This window comes from Syngnathus leptorhynchus, chromosome 21 (assembly GCF_054491065.1).
Source record: "Syngnathus leptorhynchus isolate UIUO chromosome 21, UIUO_Slep, whole genome shotgun sequence".
Lineage (NCBI taxonomy): Eukaryota > Metazoa > Chordata > Actinopteri > Syngnathiformes > Syngnathidae > Syngnathus > Syngnathus leptorhynchus.
This window is the reverse complement of record NC_141215.1, coordinates 6,087,015-6,112,501: the sequence shown is the minus strand read 5'-3', so window position 1 is coordinate 6,112,501 and position 25,487 is coordinate 6,087,015. Positions and strand designations below refer to the sequence as shown.

The 25,487-nt window shown below is 48.6% G+C and overlaps 2 protein-coding genes and 2 long non-coding RNA genes across 24 annotated transcripts; 2 read left to right on the top strand and 2 right to left on the bottom strand.

Moving 5' to 3' along the window:
* Positions 1-237: 237 nt before the first annotated feature.
* Positions 238-7,032, top strand: LOC147040374 (uncharacterized). 7 transcript variants are annotated; one of them, XM_085902728.1, is made up of 9 exons: positions 238-309; positions 367-411; positions 587-631; positions 811-871; positions 3,018-3,087; positions 3,161-4,351; positions 4,431-4,476; positions 4,547-5,866; positions 5,936-7,032. In XM_085902728.1, exons 1-6 carry the CDS (start codon positions 271-273, stop codon positions 3,273-3,275), a joined length of 375 nt encoding a protein of 124 aa, XP_085758854.1. In that variant the 5' UTR covers positions 238-270; the 3' UTR covers positions 3,276-4,351; positions 4,431-4,476; positions 4,547-5,866; positions 5,936-7,032. The 7 variants fall into 7 exon arrangements, 4 of the variants coding, with proteins under 4 accessions (XP_085758854.1, XP_085758856.1, XP_085758855.1 ...); XR_015063177.1 differs by adding an exon at positions 477-525 and having other exon boundaries at positions 283-309; positions 3,018-4,351; XM_085902730.1 differs by lacking the exon at positions 3,018-3,087 and having other exon boundaries at positions 811-859.
* Positions 7,033-11,170: 4,138 nt separating this feature from the next.
* On the bottom strand, positions 11,171-17,987 carry LOC147040373 (uncharacterized). 8 transcript variants are annotated; one of them, XM_085902736.1, is made up of 9 exons: positions 17,898-17,987; positions 17,796-17,840; positions 17,576-17,620; positions 17,336-17,396; positions 15,116-15,185; positions 13,852-15,042; positions 13,727-13,772; positions 12,337-13,656; positions 11,171-12,267 (listed from the first exon to the last, which is right to left on the bottom strand). In XM_085902736.1, the coding sequence occupies exons 1-6, from the start codon at positions 17,934-17,936 to the stop codon at positions 14,928-14,930; spliced, it is 375 nt and encodes a 124-aa protein (XP_085758862.1). In that variant the 5' UTR covers positions 17,937-17,987; the 3' UTR covers positions 11,171-12,267; positions 12,337-13,656; positions 13,727-13,772; positions 13,852-14,927. The 8 variants fall into 8 exon arrangements, 7 of the variants coding, with proteins under 7 accessions (XP_085758862.1, XP_085758859.1, XP_085758864.1 ...); XM_085902733.1 differs by adding an exon at positions 17,682-17,730 and having other exon boundaries at positions 13,852-15,185; positions 17,348-17,396; positions 17,898-17,979; XM_085902738.1 differs by lacking the exon at positions 15,116-15,185 and adding an exon at positions 17,682-17,730 and having other exon boundaries at positions 17,348-17,396; positions 17,898-17,979.
* Positions 17,988-18,149: 162 nt separating this feature from the next.
* Positions 18,150-22,701, top strand: LOC147040372 (uncharacterized). Of its 7 annotated transcripts, none has more exons than XR_015063076.1 (11): positions 18,150-18,257; positions 20,733-20,788; positions 20,845-20,975; positions 21,049-21,081; positions 21,173-21,216; positions 21,354-21,406; positions 21,483-21,663; positions 21,743-22,139; positions 22,213-22,298; positions 22,371-22,479; positions 22,556-22,701. It is a non-coding gene; the product is annotated as an uncharacterized LOC147040372 (long non-coding RNA). The 7 variants fall into 7 exon arrangements; XR_015063079.1 differs by lacking the exon at positions 18,150-18,257 and having other exon boundaries at positions 20,718-20,788; positions 21,743-21,831; positions 22,034-22,139; XR_015063077.1 differs by lacking the exon at positions 18,150-18,257 and having other exon boundaries at positions 20,718-20,788; positions 21,743-21,831; positions 21,918-22,139.
* On the bottom strand, positions 21,302-24,699 carry LOC147040371 (uncharacterized). Of its 2 annotated transcripts, XR_015063083.1 has the most exons (5): positions 24,551-24,699; positions 24,221-24,270; positions 22,233-22,673; positions 21,707-22,136; positions 21,302-21,636 (listed from the first exon to the last, which is right to left on the bottom strand). It is a non-coding gene; the product is annotated as an uncharacterized LOC147040371 (long non-coding RNA). The 2 variants fall into 2 exon arrangements; XR_015063082.1 differs by having other exon boundaries at positions 24,221-24,699.
* Between the last annotated feature and the right edge of the window lie 788 nt (positions 24,700-25,487).

Genomic DNA, 25,487 nt, shown 5'->3' with positions numbered 1-25,487 from the left:
TTTATTGTAGTTGATTTTTATTCACAGCAAGTGACATCAACAATTAGATTGAACTTGTGCAACTCTGCAAGAAAGAATGGGCAACTCTGACCCAATGGAGGTGTGCAAGGTGACTTTTAAAAAGCTTGTTATTCAGCAGGTGACCACCTGATACCGCTAGTGTGCAAAGCGCCGTTGGACGAGCAGGAGAAGAAGAATATTTGAATTGGCGCATGTGACGTCACGTCTTCAGGAGAATTGAAGACAGGTGTGCTCAAGAGGAGTTATCAAATGCAGGTGCCACCGAGCGCGTGGCGGGCAGTTTCTCAGGTAAGCTAGCAAATGTTTGTCGTTTCTCACCACGCACTCCATGTTTGTTCGTTACAGGATTTTCCCGCCCAAGGCGCCAACGACCGCGCGGCATTTTCTCAGGTAAGCGAGCCAACAAATGTTTGTCGGGCGTTTCTCACGACGGACGCCGTGTTTGTTCGTTGCAGGATTTTCCCGCCCAAGGCGCCAACGACCGCGCGGCATTTTCTCAGATAAGTGAGCGAACAAATGTTTGTCGGGCGTTTCTCACGACGGACACCGTGTTTGTTCGTTGCAGGATTTTCCCGCCCAAGGCGCCACCGACCGCGCGGCATTTTCTCAGGTAAGCGAGCGAGCAAATGTTTGTCGGGCGTTTCTCACGACGGACGCCATGTTTGTTCGTTGCCGGATTTTCACACTCGCCACGGCGTTAACTGGAGGCCGCAAGGAGAGTTTTCGAACACGGCCAAAAAAAATGTGTCGTTTGTTGCCTTTTCTCATAAGCCTTTTTTTTTTCTGTAGGATTGTCGCTCTCTCGTGACTCGGCAACGTTACCGCGTCCACCGCGAAGGTAGGCCTCAAGGTAAATTGTAGACCGCAGGCGATCATCGAGTAAATGTTTGGCGTTTCTTACGATGCCTTTGACTAATTCTTGCAGGATTTTCGATTGTTTGAGGTTTGGCCACGGCACGCCATAATCGACTTTGCGTCGCGTCGTTGCGCGCTTCGGTCGTTTCGCCGCCACACTGTTTGACATGTCTTTCGTGTTTTTTTTTTTGGTTTTGTTTTTTTAATGCTGGCCAGCATTTTTTTCATTAGTTTGCGTTGGTTTTATTGGTTCTGTTGTGTGTGCGCCATTTCCTTGTTATACAAACTTATGAATGTTACGTCATGTGAAAATCAGACCGTTGTGACCCAAATCTATTCCAAGATGGCGCCTGCCCGCCCGCGCTCGTTACGCAACAAACATTTGCTCGCGTTATTTCCTCCCGTTTTGGACCCCGCAAACCTGGATCATCTGTCCAATGTGAGGTGAGTTGATGATGATACAACAAAAATATTAGATATAATTCAGATACATTTATTATAACTTACTACAATAAAGTGCTAATTATATACATTTTTTCAAACGTAAACCTCTACTCGGTATGTATAATTGTTGCAAAAATATCATGCCATTGGCACCCTATTCTATTTCTGTTGCAATAATTTGTGTTTGTCTTTTGTAGGGCGAAAAAAGGCTGCTTAGCCGGCATCCTTCTATACAAAGCAAACAGGAGGCTCTTAAGGAGCCATTTCAGTGATGTTGGGGACACTGAGGAAGAGTAGTCCTAAATCAGGTGAAAACCCGTATTTGTAAAGTTTCAGCTTTACACAATTAATGGCCGTCTGTGTCGAGTTTGAGCTTCCCAGCACACAATTAATGGCTGTCTGTTTTTGCAGGCTGCAAGAGAAGCCGAAAGGGATGCGGAAAAGTAATTCCGCATCCAAAGGCGCAATGGCCTATCCAAAGGCGCAATGGCCTATCCAAAGGCGCAATGGCCTATCCAAAGGCGCAATGGCCTATCCAAAGGCGCAATGGCCTATCCAAAGGCGCAATGGCCTATCCAAAGGCGCAATGGCCTATCCAAAGGCGCAATGGCCTATCCAAAGGCGCAATGGCCTATCCAAAGGCGCAATGGCCTATCCAAAGGCGCAATGGCGCCTATCCAATGGCGCCTATCCAAAGGAGCAATGGCGCCCATATCCAAAGGCGCAATGGCGCCCATATCCAAAGGCGCAATGGCGCCCATATCCAAAGGCGCAACGCCCCCCCATATCCAAAGGCGCAACGCCCCCCCCCATATCCAAAGGCGCAACGCCCCCCCCCCATATCCAAAGGCGCAACGCCCCCCCCATATCCAAAGGCGCAACGCCCCCCCCATATCCAAAGGCGCAACGCCCCCCCCATATCCAAAGGAGCAACGCCCCTCCCATATCCAAAGGCGCAACGCCCCCCCCCATATCCAAAGGAGCAACGCCCCCCCCATATCCAAAGGCGCAAGGCCCCCCCATATCCAAAGGAGCAACGCCCCCCCATATCCAAAGGAGCAACGCCCCCCCATATCCAAAGGAGCAACGCCCCCCCATATCCAAAGGAGCAACGCCCGTATCAAGTCAAGAAACAAGCAGCGCACTGCAAAAGTCGACATGTGTGCAGATCATGTGCCCAGGAGGGGGCAGTGTGGTTGCCTTTGATTATTGGTGCTCATTTGGGGGACGACGTGGTCTTGTGGATGGAAAGTCTGACGTGGAGTTGAATGTCCAATTTTGTCATGACTTGTAACATTTTGTCTTTTTCTACCCTGCCTCTGTCGTATTACTTGCTGCATTCTTTGTTCTCTCCCCCCCCTTGGTGTAGGGCGGCGTCCCGAATGTCCAATTTTGCAATATGACTGGTTGTGACATGTTGTCATTTTCTAACCTACCACTGTGGTACTTGCTTTCTTTGTTCTCCCTTAGGTGTAGGGCGGCGTTGGAGCGAGCCAGTGACATTGTCTTTTTCTAACCTATCACTGTCGTACTTCATCTCACCCTAACCTACCACCGTGGTACTCGTATTCTTTGTTCTCCCCTCGGCGTAGGACGGCGTTGGAGCGAGCCGGTCCACGAGGAAGCAGGGGTCGCGGGTGCTCAAGCCATAAATACGCAAGCGGCGCACAACTCATTGCATGTTTTGCCTTTTGCAGGCCGGACGGTGAAGGGGTGCGCACGGCCCGGCCAGACTCACCGAGACTCTCACCGAGACTGTCACCAAGAGTAGCTCGCCGCTGTGATCTACAACTCGGGGTGCTCTTTGAGTTTCTGACATTGTTTCTGTGTCTGTCTGCAGTTGGCGACTGCGACCCGATCAGAGGTGGACCACTTCCATCGCGCTGAAGTATCGTGCCTTGACCGAGCTCTGGGCTCAGAGAGAGACCCACTTCCCTGGAGGTGTCAACGCGTAAAATGGAGGTTTCTTTTTTTTTTTTTTTTTAATTCACACCAGCGGTGTCCAAACGTCAGTTTGAGGGCACCATACTGAAAGAAATTCTGAATTCTTTGACACACATTCATTAAATCAGGAAATGTTGCCATTTATATTTTGTGCTACTGCTCCAAAGTTTTGAAGGTCATTCATGCGATGCGTTGATCAAGCGGCTCCTCGGCTGCCATTTGGACACCAATGGTGACGTGCGTAAGGCTGCGCGGGTATTGGAAAACTGTCATATGGTGGTATGTTATTGACATGCACTTTAAGAAAGGAAAGTTTTTTCTTTTGAATGTGGCAAACGAAACAAGCTCCATGTTTTCTTGCCTCTTAACTATTTGTAATGAGTTTAGAAGATGACAAGTCATTGATGCAAGTTAAAGTTAAGTGATCTAACGGATCTCGTTGCCATCAAATAGTTCATTTCCGCACAGACTTTGCTCAATGCAATGGTTTGGCCCAATACTGCCATAGCACAGATTTTCCAATATGTTGTGCAACCCTGATTGAGTGCAAACGCGCAGCGATAGCAAGCGACTGCGCAAGCGAAAGCAAGCGCGCAAGCGAAAGCGACCGCGCAGCGACGGCAAGCGCAAGCGACCGCGCAGCAACGGCAAGCGACCGCGCAAGCGACCGCGCAAGCGACCGCGCAAGCGACCGCGCAAGCGACCGCGCAAGCGACCGCGCAAGCGACCGCGCAAGCGACGGCAAGCGCAAGCGACGGCAAGCGCAAGCGACGGCAAGCGCAAGCGACGGCAAGCGCAAGCGACGGCAAGCGCAAGCGACCGCGCAAGCGACCGCGCAAGCACCGCGCAAGCGACGGCAAGCGCAAGCGAAGGCAAGCGCAAGCGACGGCGCAGCGAAGGCAAGCGCAAGCGACGGCGCAGCGAGACCTTTGTGCTTGTGTCTTGCTAGGTGGAAGAGAAGCTGCACGAAACCAAGAGCCGGCGGACGGAGGCCACCAGACCTGGCTGATGATTGATCTCCCCAAAGGAAGCGGTCGCCATGTGATGAAGAGGAGCCTGATGCGTGACTGGCCAAGGCTGGCCAGAGGTGACGTGTCAATCGAATATACAAGAGTAGCGTACACACTTGGTTTTGAATTTGATTTCCTTATTTGTCTGCCTTTCAGCGGACGGGACGAGCGCCAGCCTGCACCGAGAGGGAAAGGGGGGCAGGTAATGAGTACGTCCGCAGAAGTCAACTGCAACCGCGTGCCACTGAGCACCGTTTGTCTCTTTATTGCAGTCGTTGCCAGGCGGAAGATGAGTCCCATCGTCCGACATCGGCCCGGAGCGGACCCGAACCTTCCTACAGATGCGGCGAGGCCAGGAGGGCAAAGTGCCCAGCCAGCGTTTAGGGGGGAGTATGACTGTTTTTTTGTCCTTTTGCGGTTTCCCTCCCTCCCTCCCTCCCTACCTACCGCCCTCTCTCGTCTGTTTGAATAGGGTAACTAGCAGCACGCACGGGCAATTGGGATTGCTGTGACCCTCTAGATACGAATTGGCAAAGTAGACCCCTCCCTCCCTCTCTCCCTCCCTCCCTCCCTCCCTCTCTCTCGCTCTCTTTCTCCCATGCGCCCGGCAGTACCTGCATGGCCTGGTGCAGCCAGGGTGGAACGTTGCTATACCTTGCCCTTTGTGGAATAACAGGGTATAATGTATGCCTGCCTGGTTCCCAGTGTCGTCGACGGTGTCGAGGACGAGGAGATTCTCCGTGACGCCCTCCGTGACGTCACGTTTTCCTTTTTTTTCCCCCCCTCCAGGGGCCAAGCTATCTCTCTCCCTCTCCCCCCCTCGCTCTCTCTCTCTCGCTCTCTTTCTCCCATGCGCCCGGCAGTACCTGCATGGCCTGGTGCAGCCAGGGTGGAACGTTGCTATACCTTGCCCTTTGTGGAATAACAGGGTATAATGTATGCCTGCCTGGTTCCCAGTGTCGTCGACGGTGTCGAGGACGAGGAGACTCTCCGTGACGCCCTCCGTGACGTCACGTTTTCCTTTTTTTTCCCCCCCTCCAGGGGCCAAGCTATCTCTCTCTCTGTCCCCCCCCCCCCTCCCTCTCTCTCTCGCTCTCTTTCTCCCATGCGCCCGGCAGTACCTGCATGGCCTGGTGCAGCCAGGGTGGAACGTTGCTATACCTTGCCCTTTGTGGAATAACAGGGTATAATGTATGCCTGCCTGGTTCCCAGTGTCGTCGACGGTGTCGAGGACGAGGAGACTCTCCGTGACGCCCTCCGTGACGTCACGTTTTCCTTTTTTTTCCCCCCCTCCAGGGGCCAAGCTATCTCTCTCTCTGTCCCCCCCCCTCCCTCCCTCCCTCCCTCCCTCTTCGTGAGGGGTTAAACCTTTCATAAACCGGATCGCTCCAATGCGGGAGTTCCGTCTGAGACATGTGCCAGTGCCTCTCGTTACCTGATTTAAACTTGCTTGAGTTAAGGTCGGGGGGCGGCTGCTAGTAAAAATTTTCCTCTTGCCGAAACCGTCACAATATGTCTGCCTTTCAGGATTGCCGGGGCAGCGGATCGGACCAGCGCCTGCACATAGAGGGAATGGTCCGCGAGACCAGGAGGTAGGTCATGAGTACGTCCGCAGAAGTGAAGCGACCGCATGCAACCGAGTGCCGTTTTCCTTGTTGCAGTTGTGCGAGGCGGAGGATGAGTCCAGATGTCGTATACCGGCCGGGAGGGGACCCGAACCCTCGGCGGACCTTTCGCCAGTGACGAGCGGCCCACACGAGATGGCGGGAGATGTGGCAAGGGCAAAGCGCCCAGCCAGCATTTAGGGAGAGTATGACTTTGTTTTTCCTTTTACGCTTTTTCTTTCTTTCTTTCTTTCTTTCTTTCCCTCCCTCCACTTTTTCACTGGGTGTGCACACTGTGTCTGCATGATGCCTCTTTCTGGCTCAGCGCTGTCATGTTGCAATATTGTTGTTTTATTGTTTGTTTGTTGTTTTTTTTTTTAAATACAGAGTGAATTGTAAAGTTTGTACTGTAATTGAGTGTTGCTCAACCTGTATTGAACTGAATTGAAGTGGCCCATTTTAAACATTGGCAGAGTAAAATGACAAAATACAAAATGGAATTGTATGAGATATCATCAATGATACATCTGTCTCAAATATGTCATGTTAAATATGCAGTGTCAGGCTTTTTATTTTAACTGCGCAAAGAAAAGCTGTATGCATTCTAAATTGAAGACAAAAGCCAAGTCGCCTGACATATTGATGCAAGTGACAGAACTTAAGTGTAAAACCAGACTGCTTAGTAAGCAGCAAAATTCATATTTTGCTAACCTTGCAACCCTGTTGTAAAATGGCCACTGAAATGTGAAATATTCTCCATGTTTGCAATCCAAAATGTCGGCAAACACCCTTAGATGCAAATGACCAGTGTAAGCATAAAAACAGTCTCTGTTGTAATCAAAAAGTCATCTTTGGCAAGCTTGCTTTAAAATGGCCACTGAAATCAGAAATTGTAAGGGTAAAAGCTGTTGTTTTGATTAAGGCTGAGCCCCTTTTTGTTTTTGAATAGTCATGAATTATGGTGGGCATGAGTGTGAATAAAGTCAACTTTGGTGTGGTTTTGTTGGTGTAAATTAACTCAACTTTGGTGTTAGCCTTCATTCACAATGTGCTTTGGTTGATGCTGTATATCTTCAATATGAAAATTATTGCATGTTAAGTTACAAGGCAAGATATCATTTACAGTTTGACTGCAAATATGGTCATTGTACACCCTAGGGGTTGCAATAGTAAATTGAATATATGAGTCTGGTATGTAACTACCAGGACATTGGCATTCACTCTAAAGCACAGCTGCTTATCATGGTCAGCTTTGGCACATGTAATGGGTGGTAATACCCAGTTCAAAGTTAAAGGCCAAAACGCAACCTGCTTAGGTGGCACGCAAAAGTGAGGCAGATGTACTTTTAGTGCCGCCATCTTTATCAAATTAACCTTTTCGGACAGGCGAGATACATTTAAGTGCTGCCACCTAGTGGAGGCACGTTTGCCTCAACGTGTCCAGCGCTCCGTTTAACTGCAAAAATATTTCACTTTTAACTTGAAACAACGACACTATTACAAATGATAGGAGCCTTAATTTGACAGCTGGGTTAATGCGACGCATCTTTCGTTGTTTGTTTTGCCCAAAGCAACCTAAACAATACGTACACATAAGCACTGCCGCTATCTCGCCGATGTGCATGTGTGTACAAAGCAATGAAATGAATTTGCATGATGGACTTTTAAAACATGCTATTAACGTGCAAGGTATACTGATGCAAAATGTTTGTATTTTACAATTGAAGATTTCTCAGGATGAGCGTTGCCAGACTCGAACACGAGGCTGCGTATTACCCGTCTACGTGCCGAACCCCTCGGCCATCGGTACCTCTTACACTCAAGTTCCTACGACTCCTCATATCCTCAGCACTGCAAACCTTTGTGCCGGTAAATGACGGGATTTTTTTTTTTTTTACCTCATCAAATATGTGTCAAGCATACCAGCTGGTGTTTTAGAACAGTCTCGAATCGTAAAGAAAAAAGAAAAAAAACTTACTAAAGTTTTAAAATCTTATTGCCTCATATATTTTCCTGCTACGTTAGCACGTAGCATCTATATTTCGCAGCGCAGGAAGTAACGCAGGGGGCGCAGGAAGTAACGCAAGGAGCGCAGTGAGCAGGGGGGCGCAGCGGGCGCAGCGGGCGCAGCGAGCGCAGCGAGCAGGGGGGCGCAGCGGGCGCAGCCAGCGCAGCGAGCGCAGCGAGCAGGGGGAGCAGCGAGCGCAGCAAGCAGGGGAAGCGAACCCGGGAGCTCCGGTGTTCAAGCGCAGCGACGGAGCCGTTCGCCAAGCGTGGCCAGCTCGGCACTGACCCCGATTTTACTTCGAGTCATTCTTATCCGTATAGTAGTACGTCCCGCGCGCGTAGGGTAAGTACAAAAGAGTGAAGACGGCCACCAACTTTCAGGTCGAAATAGCCCAATGGTTAGTGACACGGTCTCTTACCGTGAACAGACCTGGTTCGATCCCAGGCGCGGCCGAAGATCATGACCTCCTTTTGTTAAGTGTGAATAGTATTTGCATATATAAGTATTTATTTATATGTAAATACAGAAGGTGGCCCCGCCCACAAGTGGGCGGAGCAATGCAGCGGGCCCCGCCCCCGGCACACAGGGAACGCCCCCCAGGCAGTGGGCGGGGCAAATCCAGTAGCCCCGCCCCCAGCACACGGGCCCCGCCCCCTCCCTTCGATCAGGGGGCGGGGCGAGCGTCGCCCCGCCCCCTCCCCTTGGATAGGGGGCGGGGCGAGGGGCCCGCGTAGCCCCGCCCCCCGGAAGCCTATATAAAGATGGTAGGGGAGGGGGCGGGGCGAAGCCCCGCCCCCTCCCCTACTGTCTCTATATAGAGCAGGGGGCGGGGCGAAGCCCCGCCCCCTGCACTATATAAAGACAATAAAAAGTCTATATAAAGACAGTAGGGGAGGGGGCGGGGCGAAGCCCCGCCCCCTCCCCTACTGTCTCTATATAGTGCAGGGGGCGGGGCGAAGCCCCGCCCCCTGCACTATATAAAGACAATAAAAAGTCTATATAGAGACAGTAGGGGAGGGGGCGGGGCGAAGCCCCGCCCCCTCCCCTACTGTCTCTATATAGGGGAGGGGGCGGGGCGAAGCCCCGCCCCCTCCCCTATATAGAGACAATAAAAAGTCTATATAAAGACAGTAGGGGAGGGGGCGGGGCGAAGCCCCGCCCCCTCCCCTACTGTCTTTATATAGACTTTTATAAAGACTTTTATATAGACTTTTATAAAAGCTTTTATAAAGACAATAATAAAAGTCTATATAAAGACAGTAGGGGAGGGGGCGGGGCTTCGCCCCGCCCCCTCCCCTACTGTCTTTATATAGACTTTTTATTGTCTCTATATAGGGGAGGGGGCGGGGCTTCGCCCCGCCCCCTCCCCTATATAGAGACAGTAGGGGAGGGGGCGGGGCTTCGCCCCGCCCCCTCCCCTACTGTCTCTATATAGACTTTTTATTGTCTTTATATAGTGCAGGGGGCGGGGCTTCGCCCCGCCCCCTGCACTATATAGAGACAGTAGGGGAGGGGGCGGGGCTTCGCCCCGCCCCCTCCCCTACTGTCTTTATATAGACTTTTTATTGTCTTTATATAGTGCAGGGGGCGGGGCTTCGCCCCGCCCCCTGCTCTATATAGAGACAGTAGGGGAGGGGGCGGGGCTTCGCCCCGCCCCCTCCCCTACCATCTTTATATAGGCTTCCGGGGGGCGGGGCTACGCGGGCCCCTCGCCCCGCCCCCTATCCAAGGGGAGGGGGCGGGGCGACGCTCGCCCCGCCCCCTGATCGAAGGGAGGGGGCGGGGCCCGTGTGCTGGGGGCGGGGCTACTGGATTTGCCCCGCCCACTGCCTGGGGGGCGTTCCCTGTGTGCCGGGGGCGGGGCCCGCTGCATTGCTCCGCCCACTTGTGGGCGGGGCCACCTTCTGTATTTACATATAAATAAATACTTATATATGCAAATACTATTCACACTTAACAAAAGGAGGTCATGATCTTCGGCCGCGCCTGGGATCGAACCAGGTCTGTTCACGGTAAGAGACCGTGTCACTAACCATTGGGCTATTTCGACCTGAAAGTTGGTGGCCGTCTTCACTCTTTTGTACTTACCCTACGCGCGCGGGACGTACTACTATACGGATAAGAATGACTCGAAGTAAAATCGGGGTCAGTGCCGAGCTGGCCACGCTTGGCGAACGGCTCCGTCGCTGCGCTTGAACACCGGAGCTCCCGGGTTCGCTTCCCCTGCTTGCTGCGCTCGCTGCTCCCCCTGCTCGCTGCGCTCGCTGCGCTGGCTGCGCCCGCTGCGCCCCCCTGCTCGCTGCGCTCGCTGCGCCCGCTGCGCCCGCTGCGCCCCCCTGCTCACTGCGCTCCTTGCGTTACTTCCTGCGCCCCCTGCGTTACTTCCTGCGCTGCGAAATATAGATGCTACGTGCTAACGTAGCAGGAAAATATATGAGGCAATAAGATTTTAAAACTTTAGTAAGTTTTTTTTCTTTTTTCTTTACGATTCGAGACTGTTCTAAAACACCAGCTGGTATGCTTGACACATATTTGATGAGGTAAAAAAAAAAAAAATCCCGTCATTTACCGGCACAAAGGTTTGCAGTGCTGAGGATATGAGGAGTCGTAGGAACTTGAGTGTAAGAGGTACCGATGGCCGAGGGGTTCGGCACGTAGACGGGTAATACGCAGCCTCGTGTTCGAGTCTGGCAACGCTCATCCTGAGAAATCTTCAATTGTAAAATACAAACATTTTGCATCAGTATACCTTGCACGTTAATAGCATGTTTTAAAAGTCCATCATGCAAATTCATTTCATTGCTTTGTACACACATGCACATCGGCGAGATAGCGGCAGTGCTTATGTGTACGTATTGTTTAGGTTGCTTTGGGCAAAACAAACAACGAAAGATGCGTCGCATTAACCCAGCTGTCAAATTAAGGCTCCTATCATTTGTAATAGTGTCGTTGTTTCAAGTTAAAAGTGAAATATTTTTGCAGTTAAACGGAGCGCTGGACACGTTGAGGCAAACGTGCCTCCACTAGGTGGCAGCACTTAAATGTATCTCGCCTGTCCGAAAAGGTTAATTTGATAAAGATGGCGGCACTAAAAGTACATCTGCCTCACTTTTGCGTGCCACCTAAGCAGGTTGCGTTTTGGCCTTTAACTTTGAACTGGGTATTACCACCCATTACATGTGCCAAAGCTGACCATGATAAGCAGCTGTGCTTTAGAGTGAATGCCAATGTCCTGGTAGTTACATACCAGACTCATATATTCAATTTACTATTGCAACCCCTAGGGTGTACAATGACCATATTTGCAGTCAAACTGTAAATGATATCTTGCCTTGTAACTTAACATGCAATAATTTTCATATTGAAGATATACAGCATCAACCAAAGCACATTGTGAATGAAGGCTAACACCAAAGTTGAGTTAATTTACACCAACAAAACCACACCAAAGTTGACTTTATTCACACTCATGCCCACCATAATTCATGACTATTCAAAAACAAAAAGGGGCTCAGCCTTAATCAAAACAACAGCTTTTACCCTTACAATTTCTGATTTCAGTGGCCATTTTAAAGCAAGCTTGCCAAAGATGACTTTTTGATTACAACAGAGACTGTTTTTATGCTTACACTGGTCATTTGCATCTAAGGGTGTTTGCCGACATTTTGGATTGCAAACATGGAGAATATTTCACATTTCAGTGGCCATTTTACAACAGGGTTGCAAGGTTAGCAAAATATGAATTTTGCTGCTTACTAAGCAGTCTGGTTTTACACTTAAGTTCTGTCACTTGCATCAATATGTCAGGCGACTTGGCTTTTGTCTTCAATTTAGAATGCATACAGCTTTTCTTTGCGCAGTTAAAATAAAAAGCCTGACACTGCATATTTAACATGACATATTTGAGACAGATGTATCATTGATGATATCTCATACAATTCCATTTTGTATTTTGTCATTTTACTCTGCCAATGTTTAAAATGGGCCACTTCAATTCAGTTCAATACAGGTTGAGCAACACTCAATTACAGTACAAACTTTACAATTCACTCTGTATTTAAAAAAAAAAACAACAAACAAACAATAAAACAACAATATTGCAACATGACAGCGCTGAGCCAGAAAGAGGCATCATGCAGACACAGTGTGCACACCCAGTGAAAAAGTGGAGGGAGGGAAAGAAAGAAAGAAAGAAAGAAAGAAAAAGCGTAAAAGGAAAAACAAAGTCATACTCTCCCTAAATGCTGGCTGGGCGCTTTGCCCTTGCCACATCTCCCGCCATCTCGTGTGGGCCGCTCGTCACTGGCGAAAGGTCCGCCGAGGGTTCGGGTCCCCTCCCGGCCGGTATACGACATCTGGACTCATCCTCCGCCTCGCACAACTGCAACAAGGAAAACGGCACTCGGTTGCATGCGGTCGCTTCACTTCTGCGGACGTACTCATGACCTACCTCCTGGTCTCGCGGACCATTCCCTCTATGTGCAGGCGCTGGTCCGATCCGCTGCCCCGGCAATCCTGAAAGGCAGACATATTGTGACGGTTTCGGCAAGAGGAAAATTTTTACTAGCAGCCGCCCCCCGACCTTAACTCAAGCAAGTTTAAATCAGGTAACGAGAGGCACTGGCACATGTCTCAGACGGAACTCCCGCATTGGAGCGATCCGGTTTATGAAAGGTTTAACCCCTCACGAAGAGGGAGGGAGGGAGGGAGGGAGGGGGGGGGACAGAGAGAGAGATAGCTTGGCCCCTGGAGGGGGGGAAAAAAAAGGAAAACGTGACGTCACGGAGGGCGTCACGGAGAGTCTCCTCGTCCTCGACACCGTCGACGACACTGGGAACCAGGCAGGCATACATTATACCCTGTTATTCCACAAAGGGCAAGGTATAGCAACGTTCCACCCTGGCTGCACCAGGCCATGCAGGTACTGCCGGGCGCATGGGAGAAAGAGAGCGAGAGAGAGAGGGAGGGGGGGGGGGGACAGAGAGAGAGATAGCTTGGCCCCTGGAGGGGGGGAAAAAAAAGGAAAACGTGACGTCACGGAGGGCGTCACGGAGAGTCTCCTCGTCCTCGACACCGTCGACGACACTGGGAACCAGGCAGGCATACATTATACCCTGTTATTCCACAAAGGGCAAGGTATAGCAACGTTCCACCCTGGCTGCACCAGGCCATGCAGGTACTGCCGGGCGCATGGGAGAAAGAGAGCGAGAGAGAGAGAGCGAGGGGGGGAGAGGGAGAGAGATAGCTTGGCCCCTGGAGGGGGGGAAAAAAAAGGAAAACGTGACGTCACGGAGGGCGTCACGGAGAATCTCCTCGTCCTCGACACCGTCGACGACACTGGGAACCAGGCAGGCATACATTATACCCTGTTATTCCACAAAGGGCAAGGTATAGCAACGTTCCACCCTGGCTGCACCAGGCCATGCAGGTACTGCCGGGCGCATGGGAGAAAGAGAGCGAGAGAGAGGGAGGGAGGGAGGGAGGGAGAGAGGGAGGGAGGGGTCTACTTTGCCAATTCGTATCTAGAGGGTCACAGCAATCCCAATTGCCCGTGCGTGCTGCTAGTTACCCTATTCAAACAGACGAGAGAGGGCGGTAGGTAGGGAGGGAGGGAGGGAGGGAAACCGCAAAAGGACAAAAAAACAGTCATACTCCCCCCTAAACGCTGGCTGGGCACTTTGCCCTCCTGGCCTCGCCGCATCTGTAGGAAGGTTCGGGTCCGCTCCGGGCCGATGTCGGACGATGGGACTCATCTTCCGCCTGGCAACGACTGCAATAAAGAGACAAACGGTGCTCAGTGGCACGCGGTTGCAGTTGACTTCTGCGGACGTACTCATTACCTGCCCCCCTTTCCCTCTCGGTGCAGGCTGGCGCTCGTCCCGTCCGCTGAAAGGCAGACAAATAAGGAAATCAAATTCAAAACCAAGTGTGTACGCTACTCTTGTATATTCGATTGACACGTCACCTCTGGCCAGCCTTGGCCAGTCACGCATCAGGCTCCTCTTCATCACATGGCGACCGCTTCCTTTGGGGAGATCAATCATCAGCCAGGTCTGGTGGCCTCCGTCCGCCGGCTCTTGGTTTCGTGCAGCTTCTCTTCCACCTAGCAAGACACAAGCACAAAGGTCTCGCTGCGCCGTCGCTTGCGCTTGCCTTCGCTGCGCCGTCGCTTGCGCTTGCCTTCGCTTGCGCTTGCCGTCGCTTGCGCGGTGCTTGCGCGGTCGCTTGCGCGGTCGCTTGCGCTTGCCGTCGCTTGCGCTTGCCGTCGCTTGCGCTTGCCGTCGCTTGCGCTTGCCGTCGCTTGCGCTTGCCGTCGCTTGCGCGGTCGCTTGCGCGGTCGCTTGCGCGGTCGCTTGCGCGGTCGCTTGCGCGGTCGCTTGCGCGGTCGCTTGCGCGGTCGCTTGCCGTTGCTGCGCGGTCGCTTGCGCTTGCCGTCGCTGCGCGGTCGCTTTCGCTTGCGCGCTTGCTTTCGCTTGCGCAGTCGCTTGCTATCGCTGCGCGTTTGCACTCAATCAGGGTTGCACAACATATTGGAAAATCTGTGCTATGGCAGTATTGGGCCAAACCATTGCATTGAGCAAAGTCTGTGCGGAAATGAACTATTTGATGGCAACGAGATCCGTTAGATCACTTAACTTTAACTTGCATCAATGACTTGTCATCTTCTAAACTCATTACAAATAGTTAAGAGGCAAGAAAACATGGAGCTTGTTTCGTTTGCCACATTCAAAAGAAAAAACTTTCCTTTCTTAAAGTGCATGTCAATAACATACCACCATATGACAGTTTTCCAATACCCGCGCAGCCTTACGCACGTCACCATTGGTGTCCAAATGGCAGCCGAGGAGCCGCTTGATCAACGCATCGCATGAATGACCTTCAAAACTTTGGAGCAGTAGCACAAAATATAAATGGCAACATTTCCTGATTTAATGAATGTGTGTCAAAGAATTCAGAATTTCTTTCAGTATGGTGCCCTCAAACTGACGTTTGGACACCGCTGGTGTGAATTAAAAAAAAAAAAAAAAAGAAACCTCCATTTTACGCGTTGACACCTCCAGGGAAGTGGGTCTCTCTCTGAGCCCAGAGCTCGGTCAAGGCACGATACTTCAGCGCGATGGAAGTGGTCCACCTCTGATCGGGTCGCAGTCGCCAACTGCAGACAGACACAGAAACAATGTCAGAAACTCAAAGAGCACCCCGAGTTGTAGATCACAGCGGCGAGCTACTCTTGGTGACAGTCTCGGTGAGAGTCTCGGTGAGTCTGGCCGGGCCGTGCGCACCCCTTCACCGTCCGGCCTGCAAAAGGCAAAACATGCAATGAGTTGTGCGCCGCTTGCGTATTTATGGCTTGAGCACCCGCGACCCCTGCTTCCTCGTGGACCGGCTCGCTCCAACGCCGTCCTACGCCGAGGGGAGAACAAAGAATACGAGTACCACGGTGGTAGGTTAGGGTGAGATGAAGTACGACAGTGATAGGTTAGAAAAAGACAATGTCACTGGCTCGCTCCAACGCCGCCCTACACCTAAGGGAGAACAAAGAAAGCAAGTACCACAGTGGTAGGTTAGAAAATGACAACATGTCACAACCAGTCATATTGCAAAATTGGACATTCGGGACGCCGCCCTACACCAAGGGGGGGGAGAGAACAAAGAATGCAGCAAGTAATACGACAGAGGCAGGGTAGAAAAAGACAAAATGTTACAAGTCATGACAAAATTGGACATTCAACTCCACGTCAGACTTTCCATCCACAAGACCACGTCGTCCCCCAAATGAGCACCAATAATCAAAGGCAACCACACTGCCCCCTCCTGGGCACATGATCTGCACACATGTCGACTTTTGCAGTGCGCTGCTTGTTTCTTGACTTGATACGGGCGTTGCTCCTTTGGATATGGGGGGGCGTTGCTCCTTTGGATATGGGGGGGCGTTGCTCCTTTGGATATGGGGGGGCGTTGCTCCTTTGGATATGGGGGGGCCTTGCGCCTTTGGATATGGGGGGGGCGTTGCTCCTTTGGATATGGGGGGGGGCGTTGCGCCTTTGGATATGGGAGGGGCGTTGCTCCTTTGGATATGGGGGGGGCGTTGCGCCTTTGGATATGGGGGGGGCGTTGCGCCTTTGGATATGGGGGGGGCGTTGCGCCTTTGGATATGGGGGGGGGGCGTTGCGCCTTTGGATATGGGGGGGGGCGTTGCGCCTTTGGATATGGGGGGGCGTTGCGCCTTTGGATATGGGCGCCATTGCGCCTTTGGATATGGGCGCCATTGCGCCTTTGGATATGGGCGCCATTGCTCCTTTGGATAGGCGCCATTGGATAGGCGCCATTGCGCCTTTGGATAGGCCATTGCGCCTTTGGATAGGCCATTGCGCCTTTGGATAGGCCATTGCGCCTTTGGATAGGCCATTGCGCCTTTGGATAGGCCATTGCGCCTTTGGATAGGCCATTGCGCCTTTGGATAGGCCATTGCGCCTTTGGATAGGCCATTGCGCCTTTGGATAGGCCATTGCGCCTTTGGATAGGCCATTGCGCCTTTGGATGCGGAATTACTTTTCCGCATCCCTTTCGGCTTCTCTTGCAGCCTGCAAAAACAGACAGCCATTAATTGTGTGCTGGGAAGCTCAAACTCGACACAGACGGCCATTAATTGTGTAAAGCTGAAACTTTACAAATACGGGTTTTCACCTGATTTAGGACTACTCTTCCTCAGTGTCCCCAACAACACTGAAATGGCTCCTTAAGAGCCTCCTGTTTGCTTTGTATAGAAGGATGCCGGCTAAGCAGCCTTTTTTCGCCCTACAAAAGACAAACACAAATTATTGCAACAGAAATAGAATAGGGTGCCAATGGCATGATATTTTTGCAACAATTATACATACCGAGTAGAGGTTTACGTTTGAAAAAATGTATATAATTAGCACTTTATTGTAGTAAGTTATAATAAATGTATCTGAATTATATCTAATATTTTTGTTGTATCATCATCAACTCACCTCACATTGGACAGATGATCCAGGTTTGCGGGGTCCAAAACGGGAGGAAATAACGCGAGCAAATGTTTGTTGCGTAACGAGCGCGGGCGGGCGGGCGCCATCTTGGAATAGATTTGGGTCACAACGGTCTGATTTTCACATGACTTCATTTCAAATTCATAAGTTTGTATAACAAGGAAATGGCACACACACAACAGAACTAATAAAACCAACGCAAACTAATGAAAAAAATGCTGGCCAGCATTAAAAAAACAAAACCAAAAAAACCCCACAAAAGACATGTCAAACAGTGTGGCGGCGAAACGACCGAAGCGCGCAACGACGCGACGCAAAGTCGATTATGGCGTGCCGTGGCCAAACCTCAAACAATCGAAAATCCTGCAAGAATTAGTCAAAGGCATCGTAAGAAACGCCAAACATTTACTCGATGACCGCCTGCGGTCTACAATTTACCTTGAGGCCTACCTTCGCGGTGGACGCGGTAACGTTGCCGAGTCACGAGAGAGCGACAATCCTACAGAAAAAAAAAAGGCTTATGAGAAAAGGCAACAAACGACACATTTTTTTTGGCCGTGTTCGAAAACTCTCCTTGCGGCCTCCAGTTAACGCCGTGGCGAGTGTGAAAATCCGGCAACGAACAAACATGGCGTCCGTCGTGAGAAACGCCCGACAAACATTTGCTCGCTCGCTTACCTGAGAAAATGCCGCGCGGTCGGTGGCGCCTTGGGCGGGAAAATCCTGCAACGAACAAACACGGTGTCCGTCGTGAGAAACGCCCGACAAACATATGTTCGCTCACTTATCTGAGAAAATGCCGCGCGGTCGTTGGCGCCTTGGGCGGGAAAATCCTGCAACGAACAAACACGGCGTCCGTCGTGAGAAACGCCCGACAAACATTTGTTCGCTCGCTTACCTGAGAAAATGCCGCGCGGTCGTTGGCGCCTTGGGCGGGAAAATCCTGTAACGAACAAACATGGAGTGCGTGGTGAGAAACGACAAACATTTGCTAGCTTACCTGAGAAACTGCCCGCCACGCGCTCGGTGGCACCTGCATTTGATAACTCCTCTTGAGCACACCTGTCTTCAATTCTCCTAAAGACGTGACGTCACATGCGCCGATTCAAATATTCTTCTTCTCCTGCTCGTCCAACGGCGCTTCGCACACTAGCGCCGCCAGGTGACCTGTCATGGAAAGGATTGCTTAGCTGACCGGACGTGACGTCACATCCGCCAATTCGAACATTCTTCTTCTCCTGCTCGTCCACACGAGCGTCTTCTTGCGTGAACTATGTCAGCCAGAATGTGGGTTTACGATTTACTTCTCGTCGGTTTGAAATAACACTAGGACTGCTCTTTCCGTGCTTGCACTGCCCTGGTAAGCATAATCACTTCAATGTTCATTTGTGCAGAAACACACATGATGAATTATGGGAGCAAGCTTTCGGTTGTCATGCGATCGTGGCAGGTTAACGATCTACGAGATCCTGCTCGATCGAACGACTAAAATGTTGTGCTTTCATTCGGAGCAGTTTTGTCATGGACATTTCGTTTGAAGGCGAACGCCTCCCACGTCCCCAAAACATGCTTGGTAGACCGATCGAGCACTCCAAATTGCCCCTAGGTTTGAGTGCGAATGCGGATGGTTAAGTTCGAAGAACCAGACTGATCTTAAATGATATTTTCATTCAAGAAGGAGCAACGATGAAATGGAAATGGACATGGATGGATGGATGGATGGATGGATGGATGGATGCATGGATGGATGCATGGATGGATGCATGGATGGATGCATGGATGGATGCATGGATGGATGCATGGATGGATGCATGGATGAAGGAATGGGGCTTTTGATTTTTGGCTTTTGTCAATAAAGCCGTTTATGTAATGACGCCAACCTACCACAAGACGGCAGTGCCCCCATTCACTTGGAGTAACCCAGCGTAAAATGAACATTTCCATTTCATCATTGCGCCTTCTTTCATGAAAATATCAGTTGAGTTCAGTTACAATATGGTTATTAGAACTTAAACATATGAGTAGTTTACTGGACATTTGTTTTGTTCAAAATACAATCACATAAGCAGAATGAAATAAATACGTACGTCGTACGACATGAAACATACAGGCTTTTGACTCTAGTTTATGAAGCGGCTCATGTAATGACGCCGAGCTACCGCAGGATGGCAGTGCCCCCATTCACTTGGTTGGAACCCAGCGGAAAATGAACATGTCCATTTTTCTTTTCAGACGTCCTCTATGTACAATACACTACCTAAAAAAAAAAAAAAAAGGTAAAGTAAGGCAAAAGGGTTTCCACTACATCATTGAGTGTTCTGACAAGCACTGGTTGATGAGCATTTTTAGCTCATTTTGAGCAAGTTGACAGTTTTCAGTACACTACCCAAACAGAAGGCCGAGCTTCACTGGCAAAATGGCAGAATGCTTTTTAACTTTAACGTCGGGGGTTAGTATAAATATAGTCATTTTTTTGGGTAAAAAAACAACAACAAAAAAATAGCATCTACAGACGTCCTCTTTTTTTTCCCGGACATGTCTTACTTTTGAACCCCTGACAAAACGTCCGGGGTAAGTATTGGTCTTTTTTTTTTTTTGTTTATGGAAAAAAAAAATCTGAGTCTGTATACAATACACTACCTTAGAAAATGCCCAAATTTCATAGGCTAAATGGCTGAATGGTTATCTACCTTACCCGGTGATCCGGAGACTGTGGTTCGAATCCCACACAAAGTAAACTTTGAGCTAAAGTTTACGTAGTGGAAGATTCGATGTCAATTCTTCGCACACAAGGCAAAAGCTTAAAGTTTAAGCACACGATTGTGTAATCGAGAAATTGACATTTGTTACAGTACACTACACAAACAAAATGGTCGAATCTCGCTGGCTAAATGGCAGAATGGTTTTTAACTTGACCCGGTGATCGGGAGACCATGAATCGAGCCCCACACGAGGCAGTCTAGACAGTGTAAGTCAAACTCTGTTCTCCCGCAAAGAAGACAAAAACTTTATCCACTACATTGAATGTTCTGTCAAGCAATGGTAGTATTTTTAATCAAGTTGAGATTTTTAGTGTACACTCCCCCCAAAAAATGCCGAGTTTCGCTGGCGAAATGGCAGAATGGTTTTTAACTCAGCCCGGTGTTCGGGAGACCATGGTTCGAGCCCCACACGAAGCAGAATTTGAGCCAAAGTTTGAATAGTGTGAGACTCGAACTCGGCTCTCCCAAACATAAGGCAAAAGCTTTAGGTATTACACCGTTGAGTGTCCTGGGACATCCTTGTGATTTCGTCATTTTACCTAGTTCATAAAACAGATACTATGAATACATAACAAAACTCGGAAAATCGTAACGGCAAAATGGCAGACTGGTTTATGACCTGGGTTGGTGTCCAGCAGCCCCGGGTTCGAAACTTGCTCTTTGCAGCTTTTGCAAATGAAATAGAGCAATGTATAAGATTCGAACCCGCCTCTCCCAAACTCAAGGCAAAAGCTTTAACCATTCGGCCTTTGGTGATCTCGAGTTCAGCAGTCAAATGTTTGTACTTGAAGGTTACTCGGAACCTTTCCTAAAGATAGCTTCATGATTCAGGATAATACAAAAGATTCTTGGCATAACGGACACAGGACAATGGTCGAGGGGATAACGCCATTGACTTCGAAGATTGCAGTGCTGGTTCGAGGCCAGGATCCTCCGACAAAGCCGTTTTTCTCCCCTGTAGTGTGTGCGTGTTTGAATTTTTTTTTTTTTTTTTGCTACTGATGACGTCATCAGAAATAGACTATAAAAGGCGTCAAGAACGCGACGCTCATTCGGTCATTCTCCTCTGACAGCGAGCGCCACGCTGCTCTGGCCCACCTGCTGCACAACAGCATTTAAAAGTGACAAGGTGAGTGTTCAACTTGAGTTAACCTTTTCAAAGTAACTGCTTTTGCTCTCTTTCAGTGTCAACTTGCACTTTGGGCGTGCTTTCATCTTGCAAGCTAAAAGGTTTGCAGAAGCTAGCGTTAGCGGATAGCGTCTTCAACGACCACCAAAACGCATTTATTTGGCGTGCAAGCAAACTATTGAAGCGGGTAAGTACATCTACATTTTGAAAACTCAAGCACGCACGACGACTAACACTATTTTTTTTGCACCAACATTTAGCAACGTGTGGACGACAGCGCCGTTTGGACCGAGGTAAGTAGACAAAGCAGCGTTTGCATAAATCCACCAGAGAATGACTCTTATTTCGATGCATTCGTGTTAATTATCTGCTTTCTGTCCGCAGGTGCGACCCTGTCATGGCCGACTGACTTTCTGTGCGTTTTAAAGGTAACTCTTTCGATCGACTGCTTCTAATAGTCTTCTATCTGTCCACAGGCCTGCATCTGGAACAGAGGGACTGCAAAATGGTCAAAGATTTTTATTATCAAATGGACTAAATCAAGCATTTGTTCTTTTGTCTGCAGGCTCCAAGATGGCTGACTTGCAGTCCTCGCGTGGCTTCATGAGACACTTGCGGGTAGGTCTACTCTTGCTCAACCCAATTTGCTGAAAATGGAGAAGCAGAATGGTTGTAACGTTACCGTGTCTTTCAGAGCAGCAAGCTGTGGTTGGAGAGACGTCCGGCGCTGCCCGCCATTCCTCGCTGATGAAACGTGTCAAACATTTCAGCATGTTCTTCCTTCCTTTGTCCACTAGGTGGTGCCAAAGGACTTAGTTTCTGCAGCATGGATCTACAAATTTTTGAACCTGTGGCATCAACAGCTTTGCTGACAGGTGACAATTTACTACAAATTTGGCATTGTTTAAAAGCACTTACCTGCTTTTTTTTTGTTTTATGCCTCTATTCTTGCAGACCAGTTTCCAGTAATGAGGCTGTTGGAAAATCTGTCACATGCTGGCCAAAGGAACCAGCCCTCCGAAACAATGCCGAGGTTCCTCAAGGTGTCTCCATTTTAAAAGTTGACGCTCAAATATGTACTTAATGGCAGCTTGATGGCTCCCTCCTCCCTCGTTTGTGTTGTGTGCAGGTATCTACCCGGGAGTCTCGACAACATTTCAGAAACTCTGCCACTGCACCAGCGACTTCCAGTCTACAGTTAAAAATAAAAGCAGTAAACTAAAATGTCAATCTTTTTCTTTCCAGGCAAAGGTGACAAATCCTGGTCCACAAAGTGCAAAGTGGGGCACACTTTGTCTTCAGCCTCTGAGTTTGTTCACCCGGTCCGTGCTGCCTGAAGAGCCCTCTGCTGGTGAGAGAATCAAAGTAAATAACATTAGCAAACAGGTTTCAAAATTAAAATCTGGGGGTTTTTTTGTGTTCAGTGTAGAGCAACATGAAGTACCTGCTCGCAGCGGAAGCGGAGGACCAGCAGCGCTTCAGTTTCCTTGTTACTAAGGCAACTTGAGAGGTGAGGTACTTACAATGGTCCTCATTGCACAATCTAAATTCCAGTAATTTTTTTCCCCCTATTTTCTGGCAGTCAGCAAGGAACAAAATCAGCTTCCTGGTCATTGCCCCAAGGAACAAAATCAGCTTCCTGGTCATTCAACTCAATGCCTGATGCCATGAACAACTCTACTAGCGCACTGGTCTGATACATGCCAAAACATTTTCTGCACAAAACGTTGACTTTACTCTTTTCTTACCAAACTCTTTTTGTCTTAGGTCCAGGCACGGAGTACTGCTCGACACTCTGGCCGACCACTTTGCCGCTCGTCCTTCTGGCCGACCACTTCGCCGCTTGCCATCCAACTTGTTACTTTGTTTTGATTGAATGTTTACTCTGCAAAAGAAATAAAGCTTTATTACAAATAACAAACTTTCACTTTCAACTTTTCATTTTCAAACAAACTTTTAAAAGAAAATTCCTATAAAAAAATTTTTTCCCCCACCCCAAAATTTTCTGGGATTTTTTTTTTCTGGTAAATTTTTGAGGAATGGGGTGGGATTACGATTGGAATACTGCTTCATGATTGGTTGACGATTATAGAAGTGGGTGGAGCAATAAAAATAAAAGGCTGTGGTTGGCTAAAATGTGGGCGTGATTATGCAAATGAGGCGATTTTTGATTGGTTGTGCGTTTAGTGGGCGTGGTTTCCTAAAAATGAAGCAATCTGATTGGTTGGTTGTGCAAATGCTGCATTCTGATTGGCTGCCGAAAAGTGGGCGTGGCTATGCAAATTAGGAGCCGAGCCGTGATTGGCCAGGCCGAATTTGGGCAGAGGTAGGAGGCGGGCAAAGTGGCACTTAGGTTTTGGAAGACTCTTTTCAGCTTTGAGTTGAGTGTTTGCCTTCAGCCACTGAACAGAGACAAGTCTTTGACTGCTTCTCTCTGTCTGTCTGTCTCCACATGACTAAAGTGACTGCAGTTGCATCACTTTGACTCATGTGGACACGGACAGAGAGAAGCAGCAAAGACTTGTGTCTGTTGCAGTGACACTCACCTCAAGGCTGAAAACATTGTAGTGGACACTTAGGTTTTCAAAAAGTACTTTGCAGCCAATGCAAGCATGAAAGACTTCAAATGAGCCAATTTGCTCATAAATCACAAAGACTCGCATTCCACTTGAACAATTTATTGAATAGAAAAGCAGTTTGAAAAGGCCCTGCCTGCCTGCATGGAAGCAGATGAAGTGCTTGATGAGCTCACTTAGGGGGAAACAAGGTGAGCACATGCAAACATCTCTCACTGGTACAAAACCTAAGTGGCAGCCAGGTACTGCACAGTCCCACCACCAGCACTCACTTTTGGACAAGTTTATCCATGACACTGATGCAAACCAAGTGAGTTAAATACATGTTTCTGACTAACTTGGTTTGCATCAATGTCATGAAAAAACACATCCAGACGAGTGTGATGATGACATTGTGCAGTACCTTTGGTTTTGTGAGAGAAGTCAGCTGCTTGCATGTGCTCACCTTCTCCCTGGTGTGCCATGACAAGATGACATCAGCTCCTCAAGCACATAACACTACCAACTAACATACCTTATACACAATTTTGTTCACTTCATTTCACTTTTCATGTGTGCCAACTATGATCAAAAATAGACTTTTTAAGTTCAAAAGCACTTTTCACATCTATACTTCTTACATTAGCATGTAACTTGAACCATTGTAGAGCAATTCTTTTGTTTCTTTTCATTGTGGCCCAAATCATCATCAGGACATGATTCATTTGGGAAATGAACAACTAAAACGTCCATTGCTCACATTTTGGAATATTTGAAGTCATAGATGACACGACCTTCTACATTTAAGATTGGAGGCAAACCTTGCTAGTCGCCAGAGGCATAATGCTACATGGAAAATGAGGAAGGCATGTACTACCTTTGGAGAGATGCAGATGGACGGCCAGCAGTCGATGTAGAGCCTCCACTCTTCAAGTTTGGACATGGGAAAAACATGGAAAAATAACGTTCAAGTCAAACGCTTTCCTTGATTATCCATTGATTGACAGCCGAGTGAGTGCTACTTGGCGGTGGGTGGGTAGGTAGGTGGGCGTGCTAGCTAACGCTCCACCTCTTGTTTCACGAGAGCTAGCGAGTTTCCACTGAGCTAACGACGAACAATTATTCTCCTTCCATGTCACTGTTTAACATGTATGCGTGTACACACATACAGCAAATCGAGAGTTTGAAAAATGTTGACATGACTCACGCGAAAGCCCAAATAGTACCAATCTGAAGAGCTAGCTGCTCGCTGAAGCGGAAGTGTACGGTAGCCGAGAAAGCTCAATTCAAGTCACACTAAAAGCGCCTCTTTGGCAATTTGGACCGAAGACACTCCCACATCATGCAAACCACTCTAGTTCGGATCATTAAGTAAACTCGCTCAAAACTAGTTCAAAAAGACCAGCCTTGTCAAAAAATAATATTCTGTCATATAGTTTGAGTGTTGTACCTTTGATAAAGTTTGACAGTGATCGTAAGTGATTTAAAATAATTGATATGGAGCCGCTAGCAAAGCCCACTTTGACCATTAACTTGGTAGCCAAACGAAACCGAAAGCTTTATTGATACATTTTCTAGTTTGCATCCAACAAACACCAAAGTCAATACGTTACTGCAATAAATTCATTTATTATGTTGTGTGGGACAACATTTACACACATGAGCTGTGCAAAAAATGACAACATATTTGTCCTGAAAACTTGAAATTCATCTTTTCTGGATTTAAAGGCACCAGGGTTGGCTTCTCTCTCGCTCTCATTTTTGAATTATGAAATTATGGCTACACAATGCAAATGAAGAATGTCTCCCAGGGCAAGGCTATCATCATCATAACTCATTTGTTTAAAAAAAAATGGAATAAAGTATTACATCAGTAACAATTCATAGACTAGCCCATTAATTGTAAGAATTTGGCCCCATACAAAAAAGGGAAAAAATAATTACGTTGGAAAGTAGGAGAATAACATAAAACATTCAATTTTTGTACAAACTGATTCTCAGTCAGAGCATTTGAACAGAACAAAGAGCACTTAAGGGTGTCATAAATTAACAATTATCAACTTCCTACCATTCCAAAGCTTAATTTGTGGCATTTACATGTGCCTGTAACAAAATACCGTATTTTGCTGTGGTTGTATGCCGTA

Bases quoted from the DNA above. Each gene is read 5' to 3' on its own strand.
- LOC147040373 (XM_085902733.1), bottom strand. From the start codon at position 17,936: ATGCAGGTGCCACCGAGCGCGTGGCGGGCAGTTTCTCAG. The intron at 17,397-17,575 runs GTAAGCGAGCGA...TTTTTTCTGTAG, and splicing joins ACCGCGCGGCATTTTCTCAG to GATTGTCGCTCTCTCGTGAC. The intron at 15,186-17,347 runs GTAGGCCTCAAG...TGCCTTTTGCAG, and splicing joins TTACCGCGTCCACCGCGAAG to GCCGGACGGTGAAGGGGTGC.
- LOC147040374 (XM_085902726.1), top strand. From the start codon at position 322: ATGTTTGTCGTTTCTCACCACGCACTCCATGTTTGTTCGTTACAGGAT. The intron at 632-810 runs GTAAGCGAGCGA...TTTTTTCTGTAG, and splicing joins ACCGCGCGGCATTTTCTCAG to GATTGTCGCTCTCTCGTGAC. The intron at 3,088-3,160 runs GTAGCTCGCCGC...GTCTGTCTGCAG, and splicing joins CACCGAGACTGTCACCAAGA to TTGGCGACTGCGACCCGATC.